Source organism: Oryctolagus cuniculus, chromosome 16, assembly GCF_964237555.1.
Source record: "Oryctolagus cuniculus chromosome 16, mOryCun1.1, whole genome shotgun sequence".
NCBI classification, from domain to species: Eukaryota; Metazoa; Chordata; class Mammalia; order Lagomorpha; family Leporidae; genus Oryctolagus; species Oryctolagus cuniculus.
Genome location: NC_091447.1, coordinates 12,118,964 through 12,133,089, shown reverse-complemented (window position 1 = coordinate 12,133,089; position 14,126 = coordinate 12,118,964). Strand labels below are relative to the sequence as shown.

General features: G+C 41.4%; 1 protein-coding gene across 1 annotated transcript in view; it reads left to right on the top strand.

The window, feature by feature from the left end:
• MACC1 (MET transcriptional regulator MACC1) overlaps nucleotides 1–12,022 on the top strand; it is a 110,843-nt gene extending 98,821 nt beyond the window's left edge. Inside the window, exon 6 of the mRNA XM_070059395.1 lies at nucleotides 11,884–12,022. Coding sequence (XP_069915496.1) covers nucleotides 11,884–11,901 — 18 coding nt within the window. The 3' untranslated portion in view covers nucleotides 11,902–12,022. The remainder of the gene's footprint in view (nucleotides 1–11,883) is intronic.
• Nucleotides 12,023–14,126: the final 2,104 nt, after the last annotated feature.

Here is a 14,126-nt window from a genome sequence, read left to right as displayed (position 1 = left end):
AGTGAGCGAGACTGCCCCTGCAGTGTGTGAGAGAGGGCAGCCTATGATCAGCTTTCTCTCTTCCTTCACAGCACATTGCTTTCTTGTCACTGCTCTATGTATTTTATTCTATGTTACATTAACTGGCAGCGTTTCCTTCAAAACTAGCATAGTGAAAGGGTGTTGTTTTTAACCCTTCTATATAACATGACTTTACATGTTTATCTGAAAGGGAAAAAAAAACAAATGAGCTTAAACTTGGATAAGACAATAAAAGAAAGATGGTATCTTAGCAAAGAATCACTAATGTTTACTATGCCTCTTCAGAGAGTTCCAGAGACCTCTGCTGCAGGTATCTTTTGACATCTAGCAAACAGCAGTGAAGCCTGGAGACAGGTGCAAATACCCTTCAGAATGAGAAGCAGATCAATTGAGAAAGTGAGCAAACAATGACTTATGTAGAAAGTTGAGTTGAATGAAATCTATTGTAAATGCCAATTACCAAATTTCATCCTTGTCTTTATTACAATACATATGTAGTAAATTGGTCTTAATTTTAAGTGATAGAAGAGATTTCCAGAAAGTTAGGTGGGAACAGGTATTTGACAAAGCAGTGAAGCCTCTTCTTGGGATGCCAGCATCCCATATCTGAGTGCTGTCGGTAGAGTCTTCACTTTGCTTGTGACTCCAGTTTCCAGATAATGCACACCTGGAGAGCAGTAGTAAAGGCTTAAGTAGTTGAGTCCCTGATAGTAATTGGAGACCAGGACTGAGTTCCTAGCTCCCAGATTCAACTTGGCCCAGCCGGAGCTATTGAAAGCATTTTGGAAGTGAATGGATAGATAGGATGGGATGCAATGGGCAATCTCTCTCTTTCTCTCTCACTCTTTCTCTCTATCTCTCTCATTTTGCTTTTCAAATACACAAAATAAATAAATGAAAAGGAGGGGGGTGATGTGGTTTCCTTAGGATATATGCACCAAGATAATATACAAATAGATCTTCATATAAGGATTTGTTTGTAAGAGCTAAGTTCTTTGTTCAGGTCAAATACTGTAACCCCAAGTACACTAAATTTCCTGCTCTAAGAAATGGGAATTGAAACCTAGAGAAATATTATGTCATGTTGTGGTGAACACAATAATAAGAATACCAGTGACAGTAACACTGATGATGATGGTGATGATGATTTAGGTTTCTTCGTTGGGAGCTGTCGCTGTGTCATTTTCTGTTATGTTGTGTTTTCTGAACTGGCAAATCTGAAGGGAAAAAAAGTAGGAGTAACTTGATTCCAATCTGCTAATATAGGAAGCTGATTCTAATGTGCTAGTTATTGAGGAATTACCTGAATTATTCAATCTCATTCTTCAACTCTATTGATTATGAAACTGAAGATTAAAAGGCTGCTTAGCTGAACGCAGAGTAGTCGAGTTCCTGCCACCCACATGGAAGAGCTAGATTGAGTTCTGGCCTTCTGAATTTGAAATGGCTCAGTTCCAGCTGTTGCAGGCATATGGGAAATGACCCCATAGATGAAAGATATGTGCTGGGGTAGGCAGACATTTCTTCAGAAAGGCAGAGATTAGATTTCAGCTAATCCACCTATTTCTCCTATGCCACCTAAGGTATGAAAAGGCATAATAAAGATACCCAGAGCTTAGAGCTGTGCCACGGGTCTTCTTGCCTGTTTGTTTTCTTGGATGATTTCAGAATTTGACTAAATGTCATTATGTTCAATCAAATAACTTGGTCAACTTGCTGTACAAGTTGACCATTCCTTGATGCCAGTGTCCTGTGGCAATGTACTATGCTTAGATTTTGTGATTACTGGCATCAGTAATCTGACACAAATACCCATTTTTGCCCTTTGTTTTTTTTTTTTTTTTGAAGTCTGCTCATTTTCAGTGTTTTTTTTTTTTTTTTTTTTTGGCCAGGCAGAGTTAGACAGTGAGAGAGAGAGAGAGAGAGAGAGTTTTTTTTTATTTTTATTTTTTTTTATTTTTATTTATTTTTTTTATTTTTGACAGGCAGAGTGGACAGTGAGAGAGAGAGACAGAGAGAAAGGTCTTCCTTTGCCATTGGTTCACCCTCCAATGGCCGCCGCGGCCGGCGCGCTGCGGCCAGCGCACCGCGCTGATCCGAAGGCAGGAGCCAGGAGCCAGGTGCTTTTCCTGGTCTCCCATGGGGTGCAGGGCCCAAGCACCTGGGCCATCCTCCACTGCACTCCCTGGCCACAGCAGAGGGCTGGCTTGGAAGAGGGACAACCGGGACAGAATCTGGCGCCCCGACCGGGACTAGAACCCGGTGTGCCGGCGCCGCTAGGCGGAGGATTAGCCTAGTGAGCCGCGGCGCTGGCCGAGAGAGAGAGAGTTATAGACAGTGAGAGAGATACAGAGAGAAAGGTCTTCCTTCCAATGGTTCACTCCCCTAATGGCCGCTACAGCCGGCACTGTGCCAATCCAAAGCCAGGAGCCGGGTACTTCCAAGCATTTGGGCCATCCTCCACTGCCCTCCTGGGCCACAGCAGAGAGCTGGATTGGAAGAGGAGCAACTGAAACTAGTACCTGGCACCCCAACCAGGACTAGTACCCGGCACCCCAACTGGGACTAGAACCCAGGGTGCCGGTGTCACAGGCAGAGGATTAGCCAGGTGAGCCATGGTGCCAGCCATCATTTTTAGGTCTTGATAAAGATTTCTTTTTGGTTTATTACTAAACTATTCTAGGGCAATAGATGTTCTATTTTAATACATGTAGGGTGATTTCTTTGCACAACTAGGAAAAATGTCTTCAATATATAAACACAATAGTAAAATGTAATTTATGATCTAAAGATTGTGTGGATGGTTATGTGTGTCTAAAATTTTCATAAAACTGACTCAAATGGAAAATATGTAGTCATCCATTCTATTCATTTAAGAGTAATTCTGATAGAAAATATCCCCTTACCCAAGATACAGTACAATGGAGATTGAAAATTGAAAAACATAAGTATTACACATATTATGAGTTTAAAAGCCTAATATAGTTTCTTTTACCTCAGTTTCATGAAATGAATAAAAGCAATGTATAAGATCAGTCTGACTAGATGAGACAAGGAAAGCTGAATCAGCTTTATTCGAAACCATCAATATCTGTGACCTTGGCACAAATCAATAGAATCTATTCAGCTTGTCTTTGGGAAAATGGAGTTAATTCAACTTCTAATTCAAGTCAATTGATATCTATTGATCCACCACTATGTGCCTGGGATACAATAAGTGGTTAACTTTCGTGTTCTCCAGGAACTCACTATTTAGATGGGAGACCAATTTGTGTAGATCAAACCATAATACAAAGTCAGACTATGAGTGTGATATAAACAGAGCACTAAAGAGAAATAGATGATGATAGAAGGTAGAAGGATATTGGGGGATGAAGAGTTTTGACAGTGGAGTGAAATTTAAATTAGAAAATTAAGGAAGAGTTTGCCTTTATCCTCCCTTAGAAAATGCTCAAAATTAAAATAAAACCACACATCTTCTTTCAAGCTTATCACATACTTCCAATTTCCTAATATGTCAACTACTTCCCTTGGTAGAGAATTAATGAAACATATTGACTTAAAAACACAGCCATCTTATCTTGTATTTATTTGTGAAGACTAGAATCAGAAGTAGATGTTCTCATTTCTCAAACTGGAAATTTGAACCAAAAAGGTAATTCAGTGTAAGATTGAAGAGAATTGTCATTTCTGTTTCTTTTTATCTCTAAAAAGAAATTACTATTTTTGCCTAACTAAAAATGAATTTAATAGCAAAAAAACAAAACCAAACAACAACAAGAAAACAACTAGCATGTCATAGGATACATAAAGGATGATGCATTGGTATATGGAAGGGGCTTAGACTGATTTGTTTGACTTCATATATTAGAACAGGGCCAATGATTTTTTGCCTGGTTTTTGTCTGCTAAAGACAAACTGGTAAGAATGCATAGCTTCAAATTAAAGCTGAGTGGCTTGGGAATGATGTGCTATCAGTTTTCATAGAGGGGAGCAATAACTACCCTTCCAAATAAATTAAGCTCAGGTTTTTTTTTTTTTAATGGACAAACATATACATTTCCTTAAGGAGCAATTTTAGACTGACTCAGATATTCAAGGTAAGAAGCAAAAGAAGCAAGAGAGTTCTGCTCCATTGAGTAGGAGTGAGATGACTTTGGCTCAAACATTAAAAATAAAATGAGCAGCAGCTGAGAGGGAAAAAAGAGCAGAGAATACCAGTTCTTCATCTCCGAACCATTTGGGGATGCTATATATCCTCAAGATATATAAAAAGACAGATTGAAAAGCAAACTGACAAATCTTTTTTTTCCCTTTCCATTATGAATTATGAGCCATCTGTACAGCCAAAATGCCTGAACAAATACAAAGTGTTCTACCATGCAATAGATGAAACGAGATGTATATGGAGCTAGATGTTTATGCAAATTTCTTTGTCAAATAATTGTAAAATACATTTAAATGTGCATTTCTAAAATGTCAAGCATAGGTGTTGATTAACCTCTTCAGTACTTTGATTCTAATTTTGTTTGACATCACAACACTAACCTAGAGGAAATCAGAGAAACTAAACTCTAATTCCAGCCAGATGGTTCTGAGTATCATTTTTCTAGCCATTGATAGTGCAATGCTGAGTTGGACTTTTCTATTAATAGGGATTGGTTAGCCATTACCTGAAATTGGATGACTTCGAAGTTTCTTCCTGTCAACCAAAGGGAAAAGAAGAGGATCATTTCTTTTTTTTTTCTTTTTTTTTTACAGGCAGAGTGGACAGTGAGAGAGAGAGACAGACAGAGAGAAAGGTATTCCTTTGCCGTTGGTTCACCCTCCAGTGGTCACTGCGGCCAGCGCACCGCGCTGATCCGAAGGCAGGAGCCAGGTGCTTATTCTGGTCTCCCACGGGGTGCAGGGCCCAAGCACTTGGGCCATCCTCCACTGCACTCCCTGGCCACAGCAAAGAGCTGGCCTGGAAGAGGGGCAACCGGGACAGAATCCGGCGCCCTGACCAGGACTAGAACCCCGTGTGCCAGCGCCGCTAGGTGGAGGATTAGCCTATTGAGCCGCGGCTCTGGCCGAGGATCATTTCTAATACTTTTGCAAGTCACGGAGAAAAGAGGACTTGAAACATTTGGAATATTATCTCTTGCTCTGTTGGATGACCTTAGATATCAAACTCTTTGTATTTCAACACAGGCTCTGACAGTATTAGTTTGCCTATCACATCTTTCTACGTCCCCAAGTTTCAGCTGTCAGAGTTGGTGGGAGAAATAGACAGTGTTTTATGAGTTTGAACATATTTTGGCTATAAATATTTGATTTTGAGGGATAGTTGAAGGTCCCTTATACCCTTGCCAGAGTGATTCTTTCTGTGTCTTACATTCCAAACCCGTGACCTTACATCATACTTATTTGGTGAGAGTTTCCAGCACAATTGCCTTCAAGTTCCATTCTTCTCACTTACAGTCTCTTTTAATAGAGAAATATGTCTACATCTTGACATGACTTTAGGAGGTAATCATTTTCTTTTTTTTTTTTTTTTTTTTTTGACAGGCCGAGTGGACAGTGAGAGAGACAGAGAGAAAGGTCTTCCTTTGCCGTTGGTTCACCCTCCAATGGCCGCCGCTGCAGCCGGCGCACCGCGCTGATCCTGGCAGGAGCCAGGAGCCAGGTGCTTTTCCTGGTCTCCCATGGGGTGCAGGGCCCAAGCACCTGGGCCATCCTCCACTGCACTCCCTGGCCATAGCAGAGAGCTGGCCTGGAAGAGGGGCAACCGGGACAGAATCCGGCGCCCCAACCGGGACTAGAACCCGGTGTGCTGGCGCCGCTAGGTGGAGGATTAGCCTATTGAGCCACGGCGCCGGCCAGGAGGTAATCATTTTCATTTTTACCTTGACTACTTAAGATTATGATTGACTTTAGAATGGGGTTGTTTCCTATTCCGCGCTTTGTGTGATGCCTTAAACGTATCTATCACTCAACGAATATGTTGTCAAGAGACATGAGGTAAGTGTTGGAGGAATTTGGGAAGAACATTGTTTTGTCAAACTGATCTTATTTATTTCTCTTTCTTTTTTTCCATAGATTATTCCACAGGTCAGTCAGATGATGCCTTGGAGATAATACATATAATTTTAATGAACTGACATGTGATATCCATAAAAATTTGAGCTTAGTGATGGTATAACTAGGTAGATATACAGCTGGTTGAACAATTAGACTCTTAATCTATTGATCAGTGGCTCAAAGGAAGTCTTACAGGGAAGCATATAGAACGCTGGTCTGGAACTTTCTTTTTTAAGATTTTTTTTTTTAATTTTAAAGTCAGAAGGAGAGAGAGAGAGAGGAGAGAGAGAGAGAGAAAGGAGAGAAAGAGGGAATCCTTAAATGGCTGCAAGGGCCAAGGATGGGCCAGGCTGAAGCCAGGAGCCTGGAACTCCATTTGGGTCGTCCACATGAGTGGTAGGATTGCAAGTACCTGGCTCATCTTCCATTGCTTTCCCAGGCATGTCAGTAGGGAGGTTGAACTGGTGCAGCTTAATCTGCTGCACCACAATACTGTCCCCTCTGGAAATTTTCAGTTAGGGTTACATAGTAAGAATAGTTTTCCAAAGGCTTGTTTGTATCCTAATTAAAAATCAGATAGTAATATATCATTAAAATACAAATCCAAATAAGCTCTTGACCTAGCAGCTAAGATACCACTTGGGATGCCTACATCCAATATCAGTGCCTGGGTTTGAGTTCTGGCGGTTCTCTGTATTCTTCTTGCTGATGTGTACACTGGGAAGCAATGGTGATGGATCCAATATCTGGGTTTCTGCCAGCTGTCGCTCCCCGTCTTCGTGGAGGAACTGTGGGGAGCAATCCGGACTAGACTAAGTTACTCGAATTAAGACTTATTCTATGCATCTGCTCTCCCACAATGTGGCGTTGGGAGAGAAGTAAACAGCTTCCGCACAGCTGCCTCCAGTTCAACTGATAAACTGTAGGACTTGCTCCTGATTGGAGGAGAGCAGCGTACTCGGCGTGTGGGCAGCCGAGTTAGGATTGGCGGAGGAGGACTATAAAGGAGGAGAGAGACGGCATGCACCAGGAACATCTATGGGGAACATCTAAGGGAACCCGTGCAGCCCCCGAGAGAACCGGCCGGCGGTGTGCCGCTCCCCTGCGGAAGTGGGGAATGCGGCCAGGGGGAACTGCCCTTCCACGGAGGTGGAAGGGATAGTAGCCAACCCGGGAAGAACCAGCAGCAAACCCGGGGAGGGCCGAGCAGACGAAAAGAACAGCGCAGGGTCCTGTGTTGCTCCTCCACGAAGAGGGGGAGCGACAGGAACGACACAGGACCCTGCGCTGTTCTTTTGTCTGCTCGGTCCTCCGGGTCTGCTGCTGGTTCTTCCCCGGTTGGCTACCGTCCCTTCCACCTCCGTGGAAGGGCGGTTCCCCCTAGCCACTTTCCCCACTTCCGCAGGGGAGCGGCACACCGCCGGCCGGCTCTCTCGGGGGCTGCACAGGTGTTCCTTCAGGTAGATGTTCCTGGTGCATGTTGTCTCTCTCCTCCTTTATAGTCCTCTTCCACCAATCCCAACTCTGCTACCCACACACCGAGTACGCTGCTCTTCTCCAATCAGGAGCAGGTCCTATAGTTTATTGGTTGAACTGGAGGCAGCTGTGTAGAAGCTGTTACTCCCTTCTCAGCACCATATTGTGGGAGAGCAGATGCATAGAATAAGTCTTAATTCCAGCAACTTAGTCTAGTCCAATTTGCTCCCAGTTGCTCCCCACAGCCAGCCACATAGGAGACCCAGATTGAGTTTCTGGCTTCTGGGTTTGTTTGGCCCAGCCCCAGCCGTTGCAAGCTCTTAGGAGACTGAATGAATGGATAAGAGACCTGCTTTTCTCTCTGTCTCTCTACCTTTAACATAAATGAAATAAATTTTAAAATACAAATTCAAGTGATCTTTTTAAATGCACTTGTATAGTCATTTCTTCATGTGAAATAAAAGTGGTAACTTTATAAAATATTTTTTAAGTCAGTGTGTGCCTTCCCTCTCCTTAGTCACTGTTCAAACTATTTCACTGGCATGGCATTAATGGGAAAATCATTAAAGACACAAAAACAACAGTGAAACACAGAAACAACTGAATGGTAACTCAGATTCAAATTAGAGGCTTTGGGGTGTGGTGAAGAGGCTGGTGAAAGAATGAACTGGCCAGAAAGAACTAATACAAGGGGTCTTCAACAGAACATGAGCAACCCATAGACAAATATTCTATATCAAAATAAACTTATCTTTTAGTTCCATTTTCCCGCAAACTTTTGGAAGTATCTTCATATACACGTTTCTTTCCATGTAGCTCTTATCTTTTCATTCTTCTTAGACAGTTAAGTCAAATGATGCTAAAGACACATTAAACCATGTTAACATCCATCAAGAAAGTAATTATCTCTAAGGACAGTGATAACTGGAAAGAAGATGAGATGGTCTTATGCACTGTTGAAAACGTTCTACATTTTGGATTGGGCAGTGGGTACATGCGTTCATATATATTTTGCAAAAACCAATTGAATAGTCTAGTAGTACACAGTACTATAGTTATTCCTCATTTTTAAAATGGAAGGAAACATAATAAAAGTCATTAGGCAGAATAATCAAATAAGCAGACATGAGGCCAATTTGACAAAAGGAGATTGAGCTAAGTAGACAGTAAATGGAAAGAACTGTTGGGGGTTCTATTTCTGAGTACTTGGTCTTGAACTTCATTGGCTTGAGCTAATTGATGGCTACAGGGGTTGGGGAGGATCCTTTGGAAAGCATCCTATGAATCCTATGGAAGAACAGTCTACTACCATCTCAACTTTGGCAAGAGAGGGGCAAAAAATATCTTCCCAGAGATTCAATGATTTTTGGTTTGAAATTGAACTATGTCTCAAGAATTCAAGGTCTGAAAGAGAAAAGAAGAGGCCATGTGAAGAGGTTCCTGTTGAGACAGCTCCTTGGTATATGCAAGGATAGCCTATGCTGGTGGGCCACAGAGGCCTTTCTGCCTAGGTTTGTCTACTGCCCTCCAGGAGCCTGTAGATTTGTTTCTCTAGGCTGGCACTAGCAGAAAACAAATATTTAATAAAAAGGTTTTTGAATGGGTGAAGAATGGATGACCCTCCCTTGATGAAATTATTTTGAAAATAAAATTTTGTTATTTTATTTTTTATTGCAAGATCATTTAAAAATTGTGATCATTTTATGTTAATACATTGTATTTCCTCACTACAACATGCCTTTAATGACAGATGTACCAACTCAACATGTTTTATTGGCAGGTGTGTGTATGTGCGTATGTAAGACATACTGCATTAAATTTACACAAAGTCATAAGCTGTATCCCAATTTCAGAAATACTAAAAACAAAAAAGAGAAAACCAATGCATATTAGAAATGAAGGACTGAACATGCATTTGTCCTTGACCCTCTGTGCTCCATGAAGACTTCCATTGCACATGCATGACCCACTGTTCTGACACATCCCCAACTGGCCCCAGCATCAGTGGTTGATGTCTTGATTCCTGCAGACTCCATGGGAATATCCAGGAGATTAAAACCTCAAGGAAAAGCAGGTTTGACACATACTTGTTCTGTACAATTTACAGGAAAGAGAATGCAGTCCCAGATCTTACACCTTAAAAAAAAAAAAAAAAAAGACTACAACTGGGAAGGAAAGAAACACTTGGAAGTCCCCTCCTCTATGGTTTCATTCTTGGCAAGATGATTCCATGATTATTGTCATTTGCTTGAATGTCATGTTTTCCTGCACATGCGCTTCCAGTAAAAGCTCGCACAATCTAAACAGTGTTGACTTCACCTTTCTTGTCCTTACACAGAGCCCCCATTGTGAATTTACTCTTCTCTGTTTTTACTGGAGACTTGTATCTTCTTAATTAGTCCAGCTTCCTCAGGCCTTGGCTTTCTATTCTGAGAATTAATGATTGTATTTTCTAGCAATAATATACTATTATGTAATTATATAAGACATATAATTACAATGTGTGAATATAGAACTGCTTTATAATTCTCAAAGTATCTTCAAACGTCATTTTATTTAGCATGGGCCAAGCAGTTGGTTTAAATTCTATTTTAAAGGTGAATAAATAGGGCACATTACTGATTAAATGCTTGTCCCAAGTCCTACAACTATCAAATGCCAACTGAGGAACTAGAGCTGAGGTACAGCAAGTGTTAGCAAGTGTTCAAGCATATTATTCCATTCTTGCTTGTGATATTCCTTTCTTTATTTGAAATGAGGAGATAGAGAGGGGTGGGGAAGAGAGAGAGAGAGAGAGAGAGAGAGAGGGAGATCCCACCTACAAGTTAACTCCCCCAGATGCCCACAATGTACATCTAGGACTGGAATGGGGAAAGCTGGGAGTTGTCTCCAAGACATCATGGCAATCTCCCAGCTAAAATCAGGCACCAGAACCAGGAATTGAACCCACACACTCTGGTATGAGACTCAGGTACCTCAACTGCCAGGCTAAATACCTGCTCCTGTGATGAATTTTTAAAGGAACTAATTATGTGAGACAAATGTATCTGTTCCTTCTGATGGTGAATAACTTATTATATAGCGTAAATCGTAACGAACAGGTCTGTTCTCTCTGCTGCTCTCTGTCTCTGTTTCCTCCTCTTCTCTGAGCTTTCCACTCCCATTTCCTTCTTTCTGGGAGCCCCTACCTGCTTGAAGAGGTGTGATACAAACGATGCAGCAAACCTGCCTCAGTTACCTTTTTGCTGTTTAATTTCTCTCACTCATGTTGGAGTGGTTGGATACTGTTCTCAAAATTTACCTTCAGTTCCTTTTCACATATTCTTGGTTTAAAATGCAGTTCAGTATCTGTTTCTCATAGGGGCTGTCTGAACAGCACCGGCCAACACTGGACCGTGCTTCCATGAGTGCAGAGGATAAGAATCCTCTCCTTTGGTGTTCAGGGTTCTCCTGCAGTGATCTGATCTGCTCTGCTTGCATTGCTTCCTATGGCAGGCAATGGTATCACCCGGTTAGGCAAGTCACAGAGATATCATGAATCAATCTGTACACATGCAATCTGTTACCAGTTCTTGTCACTTTCCCTCTAATCATCTCTTAAGTCAGGCAATCTAACGGGGCACTTTTCTCACTCAAGCCACCACCTTTTTTTTTCCCAAGACAGTTGCCATGGTGATCCAGCATTTTTTCTTATGTCCACACTTTCTGGCCACGTCAATCCTAAAGAACCCCATTGAAACTACTCCAATATTTCCCTTTGCTTCTGAGATAAAGATCCCTACTCTATCTGGCCCCTTCAGACTCCATTGGAATCATCCCATCACTCCACCTTCTGTCTTCTCATAGTCCCATCTCCCTGATTTCTTTCAGTTCCTCAAACAAGCCTGCTCCCTCCCAATACACATGCTACTTCCTGTGTCTGGAGAGTTCCCGCTGTCACCTAAACATTGCTCTTCTTTCAGAGCTCTGGTCACACATGTCCCTTTCCTACAAGCTTTCTCTGACTGCTCCAACACGTCTGCTCCCTCATCATAGCAGAACACACTTTTCCTTGCAGCACTCACCGCTGTAGCCAGTCAATTTTTACTTGGGCTAATTGTTGAATAAAGAGCTGAAAAGGAGGAGATTAACAGTGAGTCTAGAACTTCTTCTTTCCTACTTGAAAACACCCAAGGTGGTTTCCCCTTTAACCCCAGACATGTTTCCTGGCAAATATTGCCTCCTAAAACCTATCAGCTGCCAGTGACTAGCCCAGGATTGCTATTAGCATAGTATACTGGTCTGTTTGTCCTAGTTGTTGTCACTGTGTTTTGTACTTTACAGATTCATGAACTGCGGTAGCGCTGATGAATGCAAGCTCATTACCTGGATAGCACTGGACTGTGAGATGATGATGTACAAATTGGGAGACCACAGCGCTCAGAGGCTTTCCTATGGTAACTCAAGCCATACATGGTGAGGACCATTCACTCTGAGACCAAAACACAACATAGTGTGAAAAACGGGATGTGTGCTTAAGTGTGCTGTGGCAAATAATACTGATGTGCTTTCTATTCATATGTAAAGCTTGATGTTGCATAATATTTATGTCTCATACACTTTTCTTTTTTAAAAAAAGATTTATTTCTTTATTTGAAAGCCAGAGTTACACAGAGAGAGGAGAGGAAAAGGGGAGAGAGAGAGAGAGAGAGAGAGAGAGGTCTTCCATCCTCTGGTTCACTCTCCAATTGGCCACAATGGCCGGAGCTGTGCTGATCCAAAGCCAGGAGCCAGGAGCTTCTTCTGGGTCTCCCATGTGGGTGCAGGGGCCCAATAACTTGGGCCATCTGCTACTGCTTTCCCAGGCCATAGTGGAGAGCTGGATCGGAAGTGGAACAGCTGGGACTTAAACGGGCGACCATATGGGATGCCACTGCTTCAGGCCAGGGCGTTAACCTGCTGTGCCACAGCTCTGTTCCCATATACTTTTAAAAGTACTCGCCTGTAAAAGGAATACCTCTATTCTTCTTAACATTTCATGAACTCCATGAAAGCAGGGAGCTAACTGTTTTACTTGAGTTAATTTTCTACTTTTTGATCTAATATTCAGCACATAATGGGAACTTAGGAAATATTTGTGTGGTAGAAATCACCAGAGCTAACCACACTCTGTTCTTCTTTGCTTCCTACACACATGGGAAAATTATCCAACTTCCCACACAATTAGATTGGGGCCTGTGGTTAATTTTGCCCAGAAGATCTTGAGAGGAAGTAACATCCACAACTTTAGAGTAAAGGCTGTGAATATCAGATGTAAAATTTCCACATCATTTTTCTATTCTATGGAAAATGCTAAAACCTGTGTTGAAATAAGTGTAGGAAAAGATGACAGAGCTGCTCTGATTTCCAGATTCCTGACTAATATGTGGAGCACAACTTCCAACAATCCATGTTGGATGTATACCATGGGCCAGAAATACTGATCAGGTTTGTGAAGATCCTGGTGTTTTGGAGTCAGATTGTTACCTAGCTGTATCACGGCCTATGTTGTCTAGTACATGAATGAGCACTGGGCAGGCAAGATTGTGCATAAATTCCTTCTGGAGTAAGTACACTCACTTCCTCTCTTCCCATGTCTCTTTCTTCCTCTCCTTTCATTCTCAAAACACAAATTAGTAAGGAGTAAGTGACTAAGTTAGAGGGGTACAAAGTCAATTGACACTAAAGAAACAACTCATCTAAATGCAACTGACTCAATGAATTAAGCTAATATCATAATATATTGAGACAGCATCATATGTGCCAGGCCCTCTGATGAGTATTCAAGATTCATTCATGATGAATACCTGTTTCTTGTCCACAAAGTGATCATACAACAAACTAAGAGCAGTAGAAAACAGACTAGGCTAGAGTAAAAAGATAAGGCAGAAAAAAACATCAATTCTTATTTATGGAAGGGATTTTGTATGAACTTCATAGATATGGAAACAGTCAAATTGGACCTTTTTAAATTTTTAAATTTTTTAAAATTTTATTTAAGGGATAAAAATTTCATGTATTTCTTATATACAGAATTAGGAACATAATGATACTTCCCACCCTTCCCCTCCACCCATGCTCTCACACTTCTTCCTCCTTCCTCTCCTATTCTCACTCATAATTTTTACAAGAATCTATTTTCAATTTACTTTGTGCTCATGAGATTAACCCTATACTAAGTAAAGGGTTCAGCAAACAATATGAAGGAAAAATTACTGGTACTCAATAGTAGAGACAAGGTCCATAAACAATCAGCACCACCCTAATTCCTAAACCAAAGAAAGATACAACAGAGTAAGAGAATATAGATCAATATCCCTGATGAACATAGAAGCAAAAATCTTCAACAAAATGCTGGCTAACTGAATCCAACAATATATCAGAAAGATCATTCACCTGGACCAAGTGGTATCTATTCCTGGTATGCAGGGATGGTTCAACATTCACAAATCAATAAATGTGATATATCATGTTAACAAACTGAAGAACAAAAACCATATGATTATCTCAATGGATGCAAAGAAAGCATTTGATGAACTATAATATTC